The sequence below is a fragment of the Rhinatrema bivittatum genome, chromosome 3 (assembly GCF_901001135.1).
Source record: "Rhinatrema bivittatum chromosome 3, aRhiBiv1.1, whole genome shotgun sequence".
In the NCBI taxonomy this organism is placed as follows: domain Eukaryota; kingdom Metazoa; phylum Chordata; class Amphibia; order Gymnophiona; family Rhinatrematidae; genus Rhinatrema; species Rhinatrema bivittatum.
The window spans coordinates 58,111,458-58,131,442 of NC_042617.1; the positions used below are offsets into that span (position 1 = coordinate 58,111,458).

At 47.7% G+C, this 19,985-nt stretch overlaps 1 protein-coding gene across 5 annotated transcripts in view; it reads right to left on the reverse strand.

Annotated features, from left to right (window-relative positions):
* Nucleotides 1-19,985, reverse strand: part of TRERF1 (transcriptional regulating factor 1) — a 394,859-nt gene that overhangs the window by 98,781 nt on the left and 276,093 nt on the right. For 3 of the 5 annotated variants that reach the window (XM_029593299.1, XM_029593300.1, XM_029593301.1), the window contains exons 6-7: nt 17,390-17,540; nt 16,649-16,924 (exon numbers count right to left, since the gene is read on the reverse strand). In XM_029593299.1, the coding sequence (XP_029449159.1) occupies nt 16,649-16,924; nt 17,390-17,540 (427 nt within the window). The remainder of the gene's footprint in view (nt 1-16,648; nt 16,925-17,389; nt 17,541-19,985) is intronic. The other 2 variants (XM_029593302.1, XM_029593303.1) reach the window with 2 other exon arrangements.

Genomic DNA, 19,985 nt, shown 5'->3' on the forward strand with positions numbered 1-19,985 from the left:
TGTATTACAAACATTAATATTTTCAAACATAGATTACTGCAACTGCCTATTACTAGGCTTACCCTCAGGACTACTAAAACCACTACAGTTACTACAAAATGCCTCAGCAAGACTCTTACTAAGGAATTTTGACCACATCACCCCCTCGCTGATAGCACTGCACTGGCTTCCTGTACAATCCAGAATTCATTATAAAGTATTAACTCTAATTTTTAATATCATCAACAACATTAACCCATGTTTAACAGGAGTGACTCTCCAACCATACAGCCCACAGAAAGCCCTAAGATCGCAAAACAAAGGACTTCTAAAGGAGCCCACAACACGGAACACATAAGAGGCAGAATGTTTTCCATAGCGGGCCCTAAACTATGGAACTCTCTTCCAGAGTCTCTACGCCAGATAGAAAAAAAGAGTTTCAAAAGAGAACTGAAAACATGGCTCTTCAGAAATGCATATGAACTAGCATAAAACTCCAATATGCCGATAACATCACTGTCAGAACCCTAGACTATGCTAACAGACTGATAATAAGTATTGAGTGATGTTAAATGTATACTGAGTATAATACGAAGTATAATGAAATGAAAATCATAGGTTATAATTCTACATCAAAGCACCCTAATTGCCTTGCACTTAATGTTGATGTATCGACAGAATACCCATTTGCTATTGAGATGAATTAGATTATGTCTAAATATGACCTAGAAAATGTATTTGGTGTTATATTGACCTAGAATACAAATATGATCTAGAAAATGTATTTGCTGTTATATTGACCTAGAATATGAACATTGAAACAGAATGAAATTTTTGACCCAGTAACTGAATGCTGATTTTGTAAATGGTTGTGATGGTATATAAAATGCCTATATAATAAATAAACAAAAATCTGTAGCACCCCAGAGGCGGCTGAAGGGATGAAAGGCTGAAGGGATGAAAGGAGACCTGAAAAAATTGAAAGAATGATCACAGATTTTGAAGGGTTTGCATTTTCTGGATCAGCTGTTTCCTCCTGCTCCTTTGGGCTTCCAGTTCAGTTGTAATTGGGATTTGGCACCATGAGTCTTTGTTCACTAACATCCATATATCTCCTCCCAATTCATTTAACCCAGTCATTGCAGTGAAAGTCCTCAGCCAGGGGCCAGGCACTAGGGCTCCTTCTGGAATTCTGCTATTAAAGGACCTAAATCTGGCCACCAGGTGTTGCCATTGTATGACAGATCACCTCTCACCCAGGGGCTCTGAAAGCTGCCTCCGCAGCATCCCCTGCCCTAGCCAGCCCAGGAAGCTGAAGACCTGACTTAAGAATCGAACCTAGGTTCTCCGCATGGCAGGCGGCAGCACTTGCCTGGACTGGCCCATGGATTGGAAAGTTGTGTATTAATGCAAAAAAAATGTAAAGTTACATATCCAGGATACAGAAATCCATTAGCCACTAAATAGGACAAGAACTGAAAACGTTCTTGCAGGAAAAAGAGCTAGAAGTAAACTTTGCAGATGACCTTAAGGTTGCTAGTCGGAGTAACAGCAGGGAAAGCTAATAGTATGCTCAAATATATAAGGAGAGATCACCAAGTGTAAAAATAAGGTAATATTATTATTACCATAGTACAGGTTACTAGCAAAATCCCCAACTCAAGCACTGGATTCAGATCTGGAGGCTGTATCTTTGTAAGGACATTGAAAGGATGAACGCAATTCAGAGAAGGGCTACTAAAATGATATAGTGCCTCCATAAAACCCCACACAAAGAGGTTTAAGGAACTCAAAATTTATTGCATGGAAGAGAAAAGGGAAAGGATGGGATATGATAGAGATACTGAAATATTTAGCAGACATCAATAAAATAGAAGGGGGAATTTTCCATACAAAAGAAAGAACAAAGTGTCATGATATGAAGTTGGATGGAGAAAGACTCAGAGGAGATAAGAAGTACTTCTTAACTGAGAAAGTGGTGGATGCCCACTAGCAGTGTTACGAGTGTGGAGGCGCGGTCACTTCTAACGGGAGATGTGAGCCCTTGGATCACCACGCCACTCAGGGAGGAGCCCCGAGAGAGCAGTGAGAGGTGAGCCAATGCAAGCACGGGCAAGCAAGAAACAGAAGAAGGCTGGAGCAGTGTTGCGATCATCGGTCTATGACAGCTTCGCTCCGCCTACCTCACTCTTCTTGAGGCTCCTCCCGCTAACCTCGGACTACTGGCTGCTGCGGCATCTGTCTGCCATCCTCTCCAGCGTCCCCGGACCGGCTTTGGTGCTGCTTCCCGCCATGCTCCTCCAAGGTACCATAGGGTGCGCGCGCGTGCATGCCGCCCTCATCTTTATTTCCACGTTGGCACGAACCTCAGGGGCGGCTCCCTGAGATGATGTCACGCTGCCTGGATATTTAAGCCTTCAGTATTTGCTAGCTCATCGAGTTAGCAATGGTAACTCTACGGATGAGATTCGCTCTCGGTACCAAAGCTGCTCTGCCTTTCCAGCGCTATCTGGAACTCTTACTGCTAACGGGGTACCCGCTCCTCGGGGGCTTCTTCTGCTTCTTACAGGTGCTATCAGGAAACCGGTACTCACTCCTCGAGGGCCCATGTTCCCTGAGTTGCTGCCTGCATCTACAAACCTTTCTACTTGGAAGACTTCACTAACAGTTTCCATCTGTGAGTACAACTACCATCTATTCCACAGTACTGCTTCCCTGAAACCAGGTACTCGCTCCTCGAGGGCCTGCCCTCTGCTCCAGTGCCAGACCTCTCATCTAGTGGAATCAGTGTCACTGCTGCGTGAGTACAATACCACTGAGTCTCCCTGCTCTAAGGGATCAGGGACTCGCTCCTCGAGGGCCTGCTCTCCCTGTCTTGGAGCTTCTCCTAATTCTACCTGGGACTCTGAATGCTTCTCATTGTGTACTCATAATTCTCAGTCTCTTTCCACTACAGCACAGCCTAGTAGAGGATCCGCTGTTCCAGTGTTCTGGGGGATACCTGCCCAGCCGGGCTCAACATCTACTACTCACTACTGCCACCTCTGGTGGTTTCCAAAACTGTTTAATAAAAGATTGAAATCTGTGTTTGTGTGTCCAGAGTCTAGCCTGACGCCGTGGTCCCTCAAGGGACTGCCCCCCGTGGGCGTGGTCAGCTGCCACAGTGTCCAAGGATCCACCCAAACATCAATAACCATAACAAGCAGAGACAAGGAGACTGAAGGTCTGACCCTCTACCGGACCTGCACGCCCCAAGAAGACCAGCAACGCAATGTTGGTCAATGAACAGTCTTCTGATCGTTCCATGCCCTTTCGGACCTGCCGCTGGGTAATGGCAATAAGCGGCAGGCTGGACAGAGGACAAGGGCAGATGGAGGCCTTGGAACATGGAAGACTCTTAGACGAAGACACAGGCAAAGACTCTTGGACGAAGACATAGGTGAAGACTCTTGGACGAAGACATAGGCGGAAGACACAGCAGACAAGGATTCAGGAGCAAGGTTTTGAAGACCAGGAATCAGGAGCGAGGTTCAAGAGCTGGGTTGAGGCAGCGAGCCCTACACATTCCACCCGAGGGACTGATCACTGACCATGCTGGGCTTGAAGCAGGCTCTAGACGAGGTGTGGAGAAGATGAGACTGGAACATGGCGAAGATCCCGAAGAGGCCTGCACCGGGGCGCACCCTACACAGCCCACCCGCAGGGCTGGTCATGGACCACACTGAAGCGGGGCAGGTTCAAACAGAGTCTTAGACATGGATGGACGCAATTGCAAGGGACTCCGAAGAGCACGACAGGATACAAGCTCAGGATTCAAAATACAAGATTCTTCAGGCAACTCGGGATTCAAAACTCAGGAGACAAGCAAAAGTCTTTCAGAGGCTTGCACTACGAAGGAGAAGATGGCCTTGTACCATGAGGCACCCTATACAGCCCGCCCATGGGCTGGTCAAGGACCACGACCATGGCACACCGGGAAAGTGGACATCAAGGAACCAAGGAACTGGAGGCAGAGGCGAAGACAAAGGCATCAGGAAGGAACATCAGACATCAGGAACATGAAGACATCTGGAGGACGAAGGAACATCGGACATTAGGAACATCAAGACGACAGAAGACCAGGACATCGAAGACATCTGGAACATGAAAACGGAGCCATCAAAGCAGGAGAAGACCACAGAGGACCTGAACCGAAGAAGAGGATACAGACGACTGTGGAACCCGATCCGAAGGCCCTGACTGAAGACAGGCAGGGCCCTTTTATATGGCTGAAGCAGGAAACTGAGTGGAGCTGGCTTCTGGTGGGGCTGCAAGCACTTCCTGGCGCCAGCCCTTTAAAGATAGGGAAGAGGCGTGCACTGGCGCCTAAAGGAAAGCAGGAAGCAGAAACAGCACCATGGAAAGTGGCAGCCTGCCACACAGGAAGAGGACAAGGAGCAGGCCTCTGCACAGGCCCCGACGGGAGGAGGCGGCTTCCCTGCCGCACATAGAGGATCCGAGGCGGCTCCATGCTGTAAAGAACAGCGGCCTCCAGGCCGCAGAGACGACTAAGACTTTGGTGGCCCTGCCACGAAGGTGGGAGCAGCGACGCGGCCTCCAGGCCACTAGAGAGCAGCGGCTCTCCTGGCGCATGAGATGTCTCGGAGGTGGCACTAGGCCGCGCAAAAGAAGGCGGCAGCAGCAGCTCCCAAGCCGCGGTGAGAAGGACCTCAGCGGCGTCTACAACGGCAGCTCCAGGCTGCGAAGAGTTGGGTCCAGTGGCGTCGGGGGAAGGCAAGGGCTGGCAGCGTCTGTCCGGGTAAGTTAGGTGGAGGGGCCTGCTCACAGGGAGAAACTCCGCGGGCAGGAATCGTAACAAGCAGAGGTGATAGAAACTAAATCTGTGGCAGAATTTAAGCCTGCTTGGGACAGATATGGAGGGCAGTGGTAAGGGCAGATGGGGAAAAGCAGTAAAAGAGATCGGGAGAGGGAGGCCCGATTGTTGAGCTAGTTATGTAACTATGAATTCAGTCATGTGTAACAGCTGTGGGCCAAAAAGAGGAGAATTCAAAGCCAGCTCACGCAGAGCAGCATTACAGCTACATCAACCTTCCAAAAAGAGGAGGCAAGATCAACCAACATGAAATGAGAACAAGATATAATCAGGGGGAGAGTGACAAATTTCCTCGAATGAATTCCAGCCTGGCTTGGATACACTTTCCAGGTAGGGAGAAGGAGCAATATCCTTCAGGCAGTCAAGCTTGTACAGCTGACAGCTGGGAGACATGCTTAATGCATTGGGTTTGGGGGCATGGGAGTGAAGGTAGTGGACAAGGGTAGAACAATGAAGGCAGCCAAGCTTCTATAGATGGCACATGAGACAGGGCAGACTGGGTGGGTAAATAGTCCTTAATACTGGGTTCTCTCTGTTACATACAGTTCAAAAGCAGTCCAGCTCTTTCTGTATCTGTATGATAAGGTCATTAGCTCTGCAAAAGAACAGAAGCTTCCTTTATGCTGACAACACTGATACTTTCCATTTTCAGCATTTTTTTTTAGTTTTCCCATATATGTGAACATTGCACATATATGCTGAAGCAGCTGGATGTGCGATTGCAGCTCCTTCCCTAATCACACGTACATGTATACCTAAAAGGCTTTAGTGCTTGTGCATTTCACCAAAGCCAGTCTGGGCATGTGCGAACTATGCACAGCGCGCAGTGCTACATGCGGTCCACATGTCAAGAGATAGGGCGTAGATGCCATACTGGCTGTCGTGATGGGCTTCTGCACTGGCACTAGTAAGAAACTTACTTCATAAATGTACCCAACAGAACCTTTGGCGTGCTAACCTGATGATAAAGAACACCTTTCTCATTCTTAAAGAAATACGTGGAGGTTAAATTTCCTACTGTAGGGATTTCAATTTTTTTTCCCAAATTTTCATTTATTTTCCCCTTGGGGACCTGCCCCCCACCCCATCCCCCACCTTTGTTTTCCCCTGTCTTTAAGAAGCCTGTATTTTATTTTATTTATTTAAAAGTATTTCTATACCGTTTTTACAAATAAAATTTTATCAAAACGGTTCACAAGAACAAAATAATAAAATAAAAATCAAATTAAAATTAAAAGAATAAAATTACAAAAACAGGTATAACAATTGATCAAAGTAACAAATTTACAAAAGAAAGTAAAGAATAATCAAGTGCCAGTCAATTGCCCTAAAAGTGGGTGGAGGAGGGGAATGGGTGAGAAATGCTAAATTGGTATTTTTTCATGGTGAAAAAGCACAGATGAGGGGGATGGGAAGAAGTATGTTTAGTGCTGCTGATCAAGGGCCCTTAATCATAGAGATCTTTTGCCATTGACACTGAATGTGAAAAAAAGTCTTAATGAATCAAGTCCAAAATATCAAACATTTACATTTCAACATCATCTATTACTTAGGTGAAAAAAGGAACAGAGTATTGGTTTTTTTTTAAGAAAGTGATCAAGCATTTAATACAGCCTACATTGGCCCTGCCATAAAAAAAAAAAAAAGTTACATTTTTCAATTTTTTTATGTTAGCTCTTACCTCTTGCCAAAAACAATAACTGCTAGATAGCCAGGTAAAGGATTCATTGATACAGACTGATTCAGTTTGCTCACATGTTGTCTAAAGAAAATGATCACATGTAGTAAACTCAGATTTGTGCCAGAAGGAAGGAAAGCAATGTGTCAGCACACCAGGACAGCCCGCAGTTCTCTGTGATAGGCTTAGAAAGCTGGGAAATGTTTTCCTGGCACATATCATTCTTGAATCAATGAACCTTTTGGGGGTGCCCAGCTCTATCCGCCCAGAAGAGTTTGGGGACACTGCCACGTGACCAAGGACTTCTAGCAAACACAGATCCTGAAATAAATCCAAGGGGCGGCATATTCAAAGCACACTCAGCAGTCGATAGCCGGGTAAGTAGGACTTATCCAGCTATCTAGCAGGCTGCTGGATATCCAGATAAGTCACTTAGCCAGCTATCTTTTAGCCACATAAAAAGTGGACAGACACTGGGTGGGTCAAGGCAGAACTACTTATCCAGTTAATTTAACCAGATAACTAGTGATATTCACTCTTATCCCTCGTAACTTAGCTGGATACAGCAGAGTTTCTTACCTGTAACGGGTATTCTCCTACGACAGCAGGTTGTTAGTCCTCACAAGTGGGTGACTGAAGAGGGACCTACGCGGGGTCCCTCTTCAGTCTCTAATATAGAATTACAAAAAAAATAAAATAAACAAGGAGAAACCCAACTCCGCAGGCTGGTGGGCGGGTTTTCTGAGTAGTAACATCCTGCTCTAAGAGAACACCTGTTACAGGTAAGCAACTCTGCTTTCTCCTAGGACAAGCAGGATGGTAGTCCTCACAAGTGGGTGAATACCTAGCTACAGGCTGTTTCTGAAGCAAGAAGATCAACAGTCACCTAACCAGGTGCCAATAGGTATAACAACCGAGGTGCTGTTGGTAACAGAGGGAGTCAGCCTGAACCCAAACAATGGGCCTGAGGCAGGAAGAGATGGGTTTTACATCTGAAAAAGATTCCAGAGGACAGACTGGCCGAAATTGCTATCGCGTCAGCCGTCCCTGTCCAGACGGTAGTGTGAGGCAAAGGTGTGGAAGGAATTCCATGTCGCAGCCTTGCAGATCTCATCCATGGGGACCGCTCACAAGTGGCCAACGAAGCTGCCATGGCTTGAACAGAGTGAGCCTTGACATGGCCCCCCAGCTGCAGTCCCGCCTGCGTATAGCAGAAAGAGATACAATCCGCCAGCCAGTTGGCCAATGTCTGCTTGGCTACCGCAACTCCCAACCGGTTTCTGTCAAAAGAGAGAAAGAGTTGCAGAGATTGCCAAAGACCTGCTGTCCGCTCCAGGAAAAAGGCTAAGGCTTTCTTGCAATCCAGACTGTGGAGAGCCCTTTCACCCTGGTGCGAATGAGGCTTTGGAAAAAAGGTAGGTAAGACGATGGACTGATTCAGACGGAAATCTGTTATCACCTTTGGCAAGAACTCAGAATGTATACGCAGAACCACCCTATCATGAAAGAACTTCGTGTAAGGTGGGTATGACACCAAAGCTTGAAGTTTGATGACTCTGCGCACCGAGGTGACCATCACTAGGAAGATGACCTTCCAGGTCAAGAACTTTAGGACACAGGAGCACTGAGGCTCAAAAGGAGCCTTCATAAGCTGGGCCAGGACTAGACTGAGGTCCCAGGACACCACGGGGTCCTCAGGGGAGGTTTCAGTTGAAGCAGGCCTCGCATGAAGTGCCCCCACGATAGGGTGTACCGAGACGGGTGCACTATCTACTTCCTGGTGGTAAACCTCAACAGCACTAAGATGTATCCTGAATTGGTTTTTAGGTCAGACTCCGAGAGATGTAGCAGGGGATACTGAGATGGGGTGCTCCCAGAGCCGGACAAACAAGTCCTTAAAAATGTCATGACCCGGGTCAGCCACCACCTCTTTAGGCACATCCACAAACTGGAGGCTCTCCAGCATCTTGTGTCTGGAGTCCTCCTCCATCAGGAGCTAGAATGGGACAAACTCTGCCATGGCTTGGACAAAGCTCACAAATATCAGATCCTTGGGAGGGGATCGATGTCTCTCCTCTGGAGGAGACAGCTCAGAGGGCAGGTCCGAGGAGTCCTCCGAGGACTCGGACGCGTCATCCCCCATGGGTCGTACGGGGCATCCTCCTCATTCAGGATGCCTGGGGTCACTGGTCAGGGAGCCCCGACTACGCCCTTGGCCCGAGGCACCAACGGCACTGGGAGCCCCAGGTGCTTCGAGGGACCCTATAGGGGCTTGAGCAACGCTGACTGTGGGGTCAGCCCTGAAAGCAAAGCCATCAGTCTCGATGGCCCACCGTCATCTGAGGAAACGGCAATGGGAATTGGACTTCGACAGGGGCAGCATCGGTGATCCCCAGGGCATCGAGGGTGCCCGAGGCACTGGCATCAGCTTCGTTGGTAGCGCACAAGGAGCAAGTCCAAGCACTCCAGCAATGGTGCTAGCATCTACGGTGCAGGATACGTCATTGGTGGCAGCCCAGATGGGGCTGGCGGCTCGATGCCTTGTAGGGCTTGTCCGACTGCCAATGCACTCTGTGCTCTAACTCTTCCTCAAATGCTGCCGAAGAAAGGACAGTTAGAGGAGAAGGAGAAGGCATGCCCTGGACTCCCTCGGAGCCCCGAGGGAGACCGGTGACCGACACCGGAATTGGTGGGGACCACCTTGGGCCTCCAGCTTTGATGGAGGGCGACACCTCCTCAGGCCAGGGCCGCTTCGGGAGCATCTCGGTTGGTGCCGGTGCCTTCCAGAGCCTGGTCTCATGCGAGGACGAAGACTGATGATGGTGCTTCCTTGATTTCCGGAACAAGAAGAAACAGACAGGTCAGTCCCCAGCACCCAATTTGACCTGGGGACTTGGCGGAGAAGAAGACAGTACGGGGCTGGCAGCCACTGGCTCCCCTTTCCCCAAGGGTGTCCAGGTCCCCGATGTCGATGGTCCAGACATCCTGAGGCCGAACTGCTTCTCCATTTTGTCAAGGTGCACAACGTGACCCTTGGGGTCATTTGGGCACAAAAGTGACACCCCCTGATATTGTGTGATGCCCCCAGGTGCAAGATACAGACCTTGTGAGGGTCTGTAATGGACCTGGTCTGAGGGCACTGGTGGCACAGACGAAACCCTGACAACGCCATTTCAAAAAGTAACCGATGAGCGGTCGATAGTTGGCTGTCACCGGGAACTAGTGCCGTCGGGGATTGACCACAAGGAATGCAAAAACTTATCACGACCCCCACTAACTAGGGCGAGGACGATGTCGAGGGACCCAACACAGGAACAGAACCGAGAAAAACTCAAACATGGAAAGTTTTCCAGAAAAAAGCGTGTGAGCTCCACATCCGCGAGATGACAGCTGCGCAGAAAAGAAGAGACTGAAGAGGGACCTCGCATGGATGCGTGGATAGTGGCATGCTAAGCCAGTCGAAGTTTCTAGAAACCTTGATAAAAGTTGTCCATCCTGGGCTCCATCTGATGATGTCACCCACTTGTGAGGATTTCCATCCTGCTTGTCCTAAGAGAAGGCTGAATATCGTGCCCAAGATGTGTGAACTTTTCATGAACCCTAATTTCCGCAGCATCTGTCTGCCGTCCTCTCCAGTGTCCCAGGAACGATTTAGTGCTGCCTCACACCATGCTCCTCCAAGGTACCTAGGGCGCGCGCGTGCACGCCTCCCTCATCTTTATTCTCACGTTGGCGCGAATCCTCAGGGGCGTCCCCCTGATATGACGTCACATCTCTGGGATATTTAAGCTCTCTGCATTTGCTAGCTCACCGAGTTAGCAACGGTATTGCTACGGATGGGATTCGCTCTCCATACCAAAGCTACTCTGCCACTCCAGCTCTCCTGGAACTCTTCACCCCTCGGGGTTACTATCAGGGTACCCGCTCCTCGGGGGCCTCTTCTATTTCATAGGTACACTCAGGAAACCGGTACTCACTCCTTGAGGGCCCATGTTCCCTGAGTCACTGCCTGCATCACTTAACCTTCAGCTTGGAAGACTTCACCTACAGCTTTCCATCTGTGAGTACAGATACCATCTATTCCACAGTACTGTTTCGCTGGAACCAGGTACTCGTTCCTCGAGGGCCTGCCCTCCGCTCCAGTGCCAGACCTCTCGTCTAGTGGAATCTCTGTTACTGCTATGTGAATACATTACAGCTGAGTCTCTTTCTACTCTAAAGGGATCAGGTACTCGCTCCTCTAGGGCCTGCTCTCCCTGTCTCGGAGCTTCTCCTATTTCTACCTGGGACTCTGTATGCTTCTCATTGTGTACTCATAACTCTCAGACTCTTTCCACTACAGCACAGCCTAGCAGAGGATTCGCTGTTCCAGCGTTCTGTGGGAGACCTGCCCAGCCGGGCTCAACATCTACTACTCACTACTGCCACCTCTGGTGGTTCACAAAACTGTCTAATAAAAGATTCAAATCTGTGTTTGTGTGTCCAGAGCCTAGCCTGACACCTTGGTACCTTACGGGACTGCCCCCCGTGGGCATGGTCAGCTGCCACAGTGTCCAAGGATCCACCCAAACACCATTAACCATAACACTATGACCTACATCACTTAAAAAAGCCAATGGGCCTGCAGAGATTTACCTTGGCATTTTGTAAACTGTGGCAGGAGTCACACAATGTTATAAAATACCACAAATTACTGCCCAAACGTACACGCATACTGTATATTGTTAATACAGGAAAATGCATACTTTATCCATTGTAAAAAAATTACACGGGTATATTTTATGCACATGATAATTATAACACATGCACGTAATAAACCTAACATAAGAACATGCCATACTGGGTCAGACCAAGGGTCCATCAAGCCCAACATCCTGTTTCCAACAGTGGCCAATCCAGGCCATAAGATCCTGGCAAGTACCCAAAAACTAAGTCTATTCCATGTTACCGTTGCTAGTAATAGCAGTGGCTATTTTCTAAGTCAACTTAATTAATAGCAGGTAATGGACTTCTCCTCCAAGAACTTATCCAATCATTTTTTAAACACAGCTATACTAACTGCACTAACCACATCCTCTGGCAACAAATTCCAGAGTTTAATTGTGCGTTGAGTGAAGAACAACTTTCTCCAATTAGTTTTAAATGTGCCACATGCTAACTTCATGGAGTGCCCCCTATTCTTTCTATTATCTGAAAGACTAAATAACCGATTCACATCTACTCGTTCTAGACCTCTCATGATCTTAAAGACCTCTATCATATCCCACCTCAGCCGTCTCTTCTCAAAGCTGAAAAGTCCTAACCTCTTCAGTCTTTCCTCATAGGGGAGCTGTTCCATTCCCCTTATCATTTTGGTCACTCTTCTCTGTACCTTCTCCATCGCAATTATATCTTTTTTGAGATGCGGCGACCAGAATTGTACACAGTATTCAAGGTGCGGTCTCACCATGGAGCGATACAGAGGCATTATGACATTTTCCGTTTTATTCACCATTCCCTTTCTAATAATTCCCAACATTCTGTTTGCTTTTTTGACTGCCGCAGCACACTGAACCGATGATTTCAATGTGTTATCCACTGATGCCTAGATCTCTTTCTTGGGTGGTAGCACCTAATATGGAACCTAACATTGTGTAACTATAGGATGGGTTATTTTTCTGTATATACATCACCTTGCACTTATCCACATTAAATTTCATCTGCCATTTCGATGCCTAATTTTCCAGTCTCACAAGGTCTTCCTGCAATTTATCACAATCTGCTTGTGATTTAACTACTCTGAACAATTTTGTATCAGATGTGCAGAGACAGGTATTTTAGAAAGAATGCACATATTCCACTTCTTAAAATTCTCGTGCATGTACTTGCAATTTCCAAGTCACCGACACATCCACCAGCACTTCACCCTGACCCCCTACCACTTACCCCAGACCTCCCATACAACTACAAAGACAAGTGCAATTTCACTTCTGAGACTTAATTAACAGGTATAACAGCACACTGACATGTTCGGTAATATATGCGCGAATACTGCTTACAAAATAACAACTTGTGAGCAAGGACAAATTTAGGATTTTGCTGCCCCTAGGTGCTTTTCACCCTGCCCCTGTAAGGGTCTGTTATAAGGTAGCAGAGGGCTGTTCTCTGCTGAATGAGATTGAGCGAGGCTGAAAGACAGCAAATTTTAGCCACCCTGCTGCCCCTAAATGTTTGCTGCCCTGGGCACAGGCATAATGCGTATCTATTGACAAATCCAGACTTGGGCTCGTAATTCTAAATCCCAACCCAGAATGCCCCAAACCATCTGTTTTTTTCCCCTATTAACATTTAGGCAGAACACAGCAAGTGTGTCCATACTCGCGAGGCATGGACCCGCTACTTACATGTATACAGGCTGATTTTATTTGGGGAAACCTTTTCAAAATGAATCCCCAAATAAATAAACTGTTCTGGCCAACACTAAATACCTCATAATACCAAACCATATTAACAAAATGTACATAAGGTTCACCCAACATAATCCACTCCCCAGATCCTCCTTGCTCCTCCATTCCCCCAGTCTTTTATGTTCCTCTCTCCCCATCTCACCCCTAGGAGCCTCTCACATCCTCCCCTACCCTCAGATCATCCTTTCTCTTAGCAGCGGCACCCCCATGGATCCTCCTCTCTCATGGTCTCTTCCTTACCTCTCCCCCCCCATTCGGGTCCTCCTCCCTGATCCCATGGGCTTCTTTCACTCTCATCCCATTTGGTCCTCCCTCTCCTCCCGTATGAACCTCCTCTCGATGCGATTTGCTCTCCTTGGGTTTTTATCTCTCTCAACCCTAACCCTCCACCCTCCTTTGGTCTTCCTCTTTCACCCCTACCTTGTCTCCCTGCCCCGATCCCATGTGCTCCTCTCTCTCGACAACTCCCGTCCCCAGTACTAGGTTTTCATCTTTGCTACCGAAATTTATCTGGTTACGAAAACATTTGTTATGTGAATTTCTGTATGATAAATAAAAAGCAGATCATTAAATATCGCAGATGGTTTTGCTCTGTAAGAAACTAGGCTAGAAACGGAGTCAGCTGGTAACCACAGGCACTAACCAATGGAAAGGCAGTTTTAAAAATGCTAGATATCAACCAATGACAGGACAGATTTCTTAAATGCTTGATGATGCCACAATGTGCTCTGACCTCTTGGAGATTTCAACTCAGCTGAAATGAACTGGACTGTTTTCCTACCATAAACAAAAAGAAAAAAGGGATTCTAAGTGTTGGAAGTGTGAAGGGCACAGGGACGACAATCTCTGTGGCCCAAATCTGACTGAAATCGTGTGTACGGTTCAAAACTTATTGGTGACTTGGGGGACAGACAACACAGAGGCAAAGATCTTTCCCTGACGGAAGCCAGGCTGAAAATAATGCTCCTTCTAATGTCCATATTTCGGGGAAGTTTTGCAAGCAATTCATTCTCTCGCACTAGAAGCAGCAGCTAGCTCGTGTGATTGTCCCTACGGGCTAGAAAACAAACATTAAAGAGAAAGAGTTAAAATGAAATACATTTTTTTCTTCAACAGAGAAAAACATGCTTCATCTTAGGAAGAAAGTCATTTAGCACACTGCAACAACACCAAGCCAAATACGCACAAATAAATGCAGGAGAAAGCAAATAAACCCCTTTGCTTTACTGAGATAGGAAGAGAGTTCCAAATAAGGATAAATAATGGATCCAGATTTTACATCAAAAAGCCAGAGCATCAGTTCTTCTGTACCACATTTTGCTTTGTTGAAGAGAATCTCTTCTCTGGCATGTGTATAGCATACGGAGAGGCAATTCCAGTTCTCAAATGCTACTTTACAAGTTAACCTAGACTTACTGCAAATCAAAGGGGTACCCCCAGTGCTCAAAACTCAGGGTGGCTTATTGTCTCGGCAGGGACGGCGCATGCCTGACTAGACAAGCTTTCAAACCCGAATAGATAATTTTAGCAGATTTTCTGGAAAAAGGCTTCCTCCTGCTGCTAAGCGCATTTATTTGGTGCTGGGTACAGCACAACTATCAGAAATATCGGCACATCCCCTCCCACAGGCCAAGCATGGTAATGCACTGCATTTATTTTTATTTTGTTACATTTTTAGATTCCGCTTTTCAGCACTTCAAAGTGTACATCAAAGTGGATTACATTCAGGTACTGTAGGTATTTCCCTATGCCCATAGCGCTTACAATCCAATGAGTAACATAACTCGCAAAAAATCTTTGCACAGTGCTCTACTCCAGGAAAGTTAGCTATCATTCCCTTGCGAGCACTGCCAGGCTAAGGTTCCTAACGAAGCTACTGGGTTGGCAATATTAAAGAGGTCACAAGTCCCTGTTGAAAGCCTCCTCAGCCTCCAGTAAAAAATCCCTACTGACCCACGGAGGCAAAGTTAAAGGCCTCTCAGTGAATTACCCTGCCCCTGTCTCCAAAGCTCACTCCCGGATTTTCAAAAATCACCCTCCCCCACCCCAAGTTTGCTCCTGGGAACCCCTGCATCCTGCCCCAGAACTGAGGGTGCCAAAAGAGCAATTCCTAATTCCTCCTGGCTCCCCCTAGGGCCATACTCCAAAATGGCACCAGTTGGCCTCAAGTTGCAGGTCAAAGGAGAGTCAGCCTGCATCATTTTGATTTTTGTCATCAGCAGGGTAGAAGTGAATGTGTTTTGCTCCTGGCCTTTTGGACATCATGATGCAAGGGGAGGGGATGATTTTTGAAGACTGGGGGATGAGGTTACTCACCTGAGGAAGGGGTTGTATGTTCTGGGTGGATAGGATGAGGGCATTAACTTTGCCTTTCGAGGCCATTAGGGATTTTTGGTATGGCAGTGGAGGGAACTTATTACAGGGGTTTGCGGGCCCTTTAACAGGGCAGCCTGGGATGGTGGGCTGCCATTGTGCGTTGCCATGGCCAGGAACGTGCAAATTTCCTGGCCTCAGCAACACAAGGAAAATTTCCCTAGGATTTACTAAACTGCAGTACTCAAGTACCAAATTTGAATCTCTGAGGAATTAGCTCATGATAAAATTGTGTATTTCCATGCTGTTCTCCCGCAGCTTAACAAATAGATCTGTAAGAGACTTATCTCTGAAAAACGCTTAGATCATAAAAAACCCACATATAAAAAAAAAATAGACAAAGGGACTCTGAATGAAAAAAAAATATTTTTTTTTCCTGTTCTTAACTAAATAATTCTACCCTGAAAAAAATGGAACAAAACTGGATTTCTTTACTCTTAAAAAATTATTTTCTGAAAACTTAAGGAAAACTAGAATGATGTGTGGCACTCAGAAAAGTGGAAGATGTTTGCAGAAAAGGAGCACTGGGTCCACCCACTCTGCCCATTTGTGCCTGCCGACTGCGCCTTCACAAGTCTTACACAATTCATCACTAGGGGTGCATTCCTGAATTCTGCCACCGTTTACGCTCCTGGAATCTCTGTTGGACATCTGCTTCAAGTGTCCCCGTTTTCTCGCTTTCCTTTTGAGCTTCCCTCCCTTCAGCACCATGAGAACCCCCTTGTCCATGAGCTTTTCACTTTATGGAAAATGCTTCCTTCTGGCACGTTTTTTTTTTAAAGCTTGATAGCAACTTGAAACCTGGAGTTGCCTTCTGCCACAGCATTATACACATTTTAAGACAAGAAAAAAGAGGCTTGTTATATATTGTGATAGTTGTGTTTGCTGTGTATTCATCTTCCTGCAGGGAGTAATAAAAGAGCAGGAGAGGAGGTCGCCACTCTTCTCTGATCGGGCTGTGCTTCATGCAAGAACCATGTCTACGTGACACTGGAACAAGCAGATTTTGATATTTCTCAAACTCATTAAAAAAAAATATATATATATATATATATATGTGATTTTTTTTTCTTATTCATTTTTTAGTAATGTTTCTTAACCCGCAAATGTTTGCAACAAAACAAGAAGAGGAACCTGTTACCAGCTTGGTTATTTGGTTTTCATTGCTGGAGCTCGGGCGACGTGAAAGCTCCCGGAATCTCTCTTTAAACCGTCATCCCACTAAAAAGCAAAGGCCTGGAAAAGGAGCAAGCTGGCGGGGGGAGGGGGGGGGGTGGCAGCGGGAGGGGCAGCACTCACAGAAGAGGCGCAGGGGCTGGCCGCTTTGGGAGAGCTGGGTGGAGAGGAGGTCATCCTCGAGAGAACGGGCATCTCGTCGTCGGACACTGAGCTGGCGGGCTGGTCTGTGACTGGGCTGCTGTTGACCTGCAGGACGGGTTCAGGTGGCAGAAGCTTTACAGGCACAGACACAGGCATGACGATAGGGGTGAGGCTATCCACCTCTTTATTCTGCTGCTGCTGTTGCTGCTGCTGCTGTTGCTGCTGCTGCTGCTGCTGCTGCGTTTCTGCTTCATCCTGTACAGACAATTAAAGGCTTTCAGCCTCGGTCAGCATGCGTTTTCTCTCCTTTTTAAGCGCTAATGAAATGTATAAGCAGCCAGAAGAAAGCAATAGTGTTTTTTGGTTTTTTTTTAAAATACAGTAGCACTGGCTTTCAAGTTGATGTACAGTACATGCTAAAGGCAAGTTAGACATGAATTATGCATGGGCTTCAGCCCTGCCGCACGCCCACATTTAATAACCAGCTTATTCTCTTCAGTTCATTCAAGTCTACAACATGTTCAGTGAAGACTGAACTATATACATGGGTTAAGCAAAATTACTTACATTTGTATCCTCATATGTCAACCTAAAATATCTAACCACCAAACCGAATCTGCAGAATCTGTAATTATCATCTTTTGCAGCCAAGCCAAGCCAAGCAGTGGGCATTTACCTGAAGAGAGGAGCGCAAACAAGAGCCTGCCAGCTGTATGTTACCTGCTTAAAGTGAGGAGATGCTCGCATTCCCCCATGAGACCTCATGTGGCCATTGAGAGCAGGCAGGCTTTTAAATTCCTTGAAGCACACGGAACAAGTCAGTCTACTCTTTGCATCAGATCTGTCGGGAAAAGTCTCCTTCTGTAGATTCCTATTTGTAAAGAAAAGAAGAGCAACACTGGAATCCTAGTCTCACAAAACCTGTCGGTTGAGCTGTAACGTTAGCAAAACGCAATGCAAAACTTCCAAAGTGTAACTGTTGGCATGGGGATCTCCCTCCACCGAATAACAGCCAAAGGCAGAGCAAGTGGCTGGTTTAGAGGGCCCAGAGTGGCCAGCGGGAAAGTAAGAAAAATGGGAACACCCCCCCCCCCCAGGATTTGAGGAACCACGCGCGCAGCTGCACTGCACATTTGTAGAATGGGAACCCCCCCCCCCAGGATTTGAGGAACCACGCGCGCAGCTGTAATGCACGTTTGTAGAATGGGACCCACCCCCAGGATTTGAGGAACCACGCGCGCAGCTGTAATGCACGTTTGTAGAATGGGAACCCCCCCAGGATTTGAGGAACCACGCGCGCAGCTGTAATGCACGTTTGTAGAATGGGAACACCCCCCCCCAGGGATTTGAGGAACCACGCGCGCAGCTGTAATGCACGTTTGTAGAATGGGAACCCCCCCAGGATTTGAGGAACCACGCGCGCAGCTGTAATGCACGTTTGTAGAATGGGCGCCCCCCCAGGATTTGAGGAACCACGCGCGCAGCTGTAATGCACATTTTGTAGAATGGGAACACCCCTCCCCAGGATTTGAGGAACCACACGCGCAGCTGTAATGCACATTTTGTAGAATGGGAACACCCCCCCCCAGGGATTTGAGGAACCACGCGCGCAGCTGTAATGCACGTTTGTAGAATGGGAACCCCCCCAGGATTTGAGGAACCACGCGCGCAGCTGTAATGCACGTTTGTAGAATGGGCGCCCCCCCCCCAGGATTTGAGGAACCATGTGCGCAGCTGTAATGCACGTTTGTAGAATGGGAAACCCCCCCCCCAGGATTGGAGGAACCACGCACGCAGCTGTAATGCACGTTTGTAGAATGGGAAACCCCCCCCCCAGGATTTGAGGAACCACGCGCGCAGCTGTAATGCACGTTTGTAGAATGGGAACCCCCCCAGGATTTGAGGAACCACGCGCGCAGCTGTAATGCATATTTGTAGAATGGGAACCCCCCCAGGATTTGAGGAACCACGCGCGCAGCTGTAATGCACATTTGTAGAATGGGAACCCCCCCAGGATTTGAGGAACCACGCGCGCAGCTGTAATGCACATTTGTAGAATGGGAACCCCCCCAGGATTTGAGGAACCACGCGCGCAGCTGTAATGCACATTTGTAGAATGGGAACCCCCCCAGGATTTGAGGAACCACGCGCGCAGCTGTAATGCACGTTTGTAGAATGGGAACCCCCCCAGGGATTTGAGGAACTACGCGCGCAGCTGTAATGCACGTTTGTAGAATGGGAACCCCCCCAGGATTTGAGGAACCATGCGCGCAGCTGTAATGCACGTTTGTAGAATGGGACCCACCCCCAGGATTTGAGGAACCACGCGCGCAGCTGTAATGCACGTTTGTAGAATGGGACCCCCCCCCAGGATTTGAGGAACCATGCGCGCAGCTGTAATGCACGTTTGCAGAATGGGCCCCCCCCCCAGGATTTGAGGAACCACGAGCGCAGCTGTAATGCACGTTTGTAGAATGGGAACCCCCCCCCCCCCAGGATTTGAGGAACCACGCACGCAGCTGTAATGCACGTTTGTAGAATGGGAAAAAAAAACCCCCAGGATTGGAGGAACCATGCGCGCAGCTGTAATGCACGTTTGTAGAATGGGAACCCCCCCAGAATTTGAGGAACCACGCACACAGCTGTAATGCACGTTTGTAGAATGGGAACCCCCCCAGGATTTGAGGAACCATGCACACAGCTGTAATGCACGTTTGTAGAATGGGAAACCCCCCCCAGGATTTGAGGAACCACGCGCGCAGCTGTAATCCACGTTTGTAGAATGGGAACCCCCCCAGGATTTGAGGAACCACGCACACAGCTGTAATGCCCATTTGTAGAATGGGAACCCCCTCAGGATTTGAAGAACCACGCACACAGCTGTAATCCACGTTTGTAGAATGGGAACACCCTAGGATTTGAGGAACCATGCGCGCAGCTGTAATGCACGTTTGTAGAATGGGAACCCCCCCAGGATTTGAGGAACCACGCACACAGCTGTAATGCCCATTTGTAGAATGGGAACCCCCTCAGGATTTGAAGAACCACGCACACAGCTGTAATGCACGTATGTAAAATTGCTAAGAATTCCAAAACCCCGAGAAATCCACTAAACTGTACCAATTACATGGACAGAAAGTTCCCCGCATCAGCCTTTCGATCACCACGGATGTCTCACCTCGCTTGAGCTACAACCTTTATTCACGGGAGGGGGGAGACCTCCCACATTGTTTCTGCAAAGTTTACTTTAGAGGAGCAATCTTCAAAAACCATTTGCCTGAGTAAATTGGCTTATCTGAAAATTGCCCACTCTTTC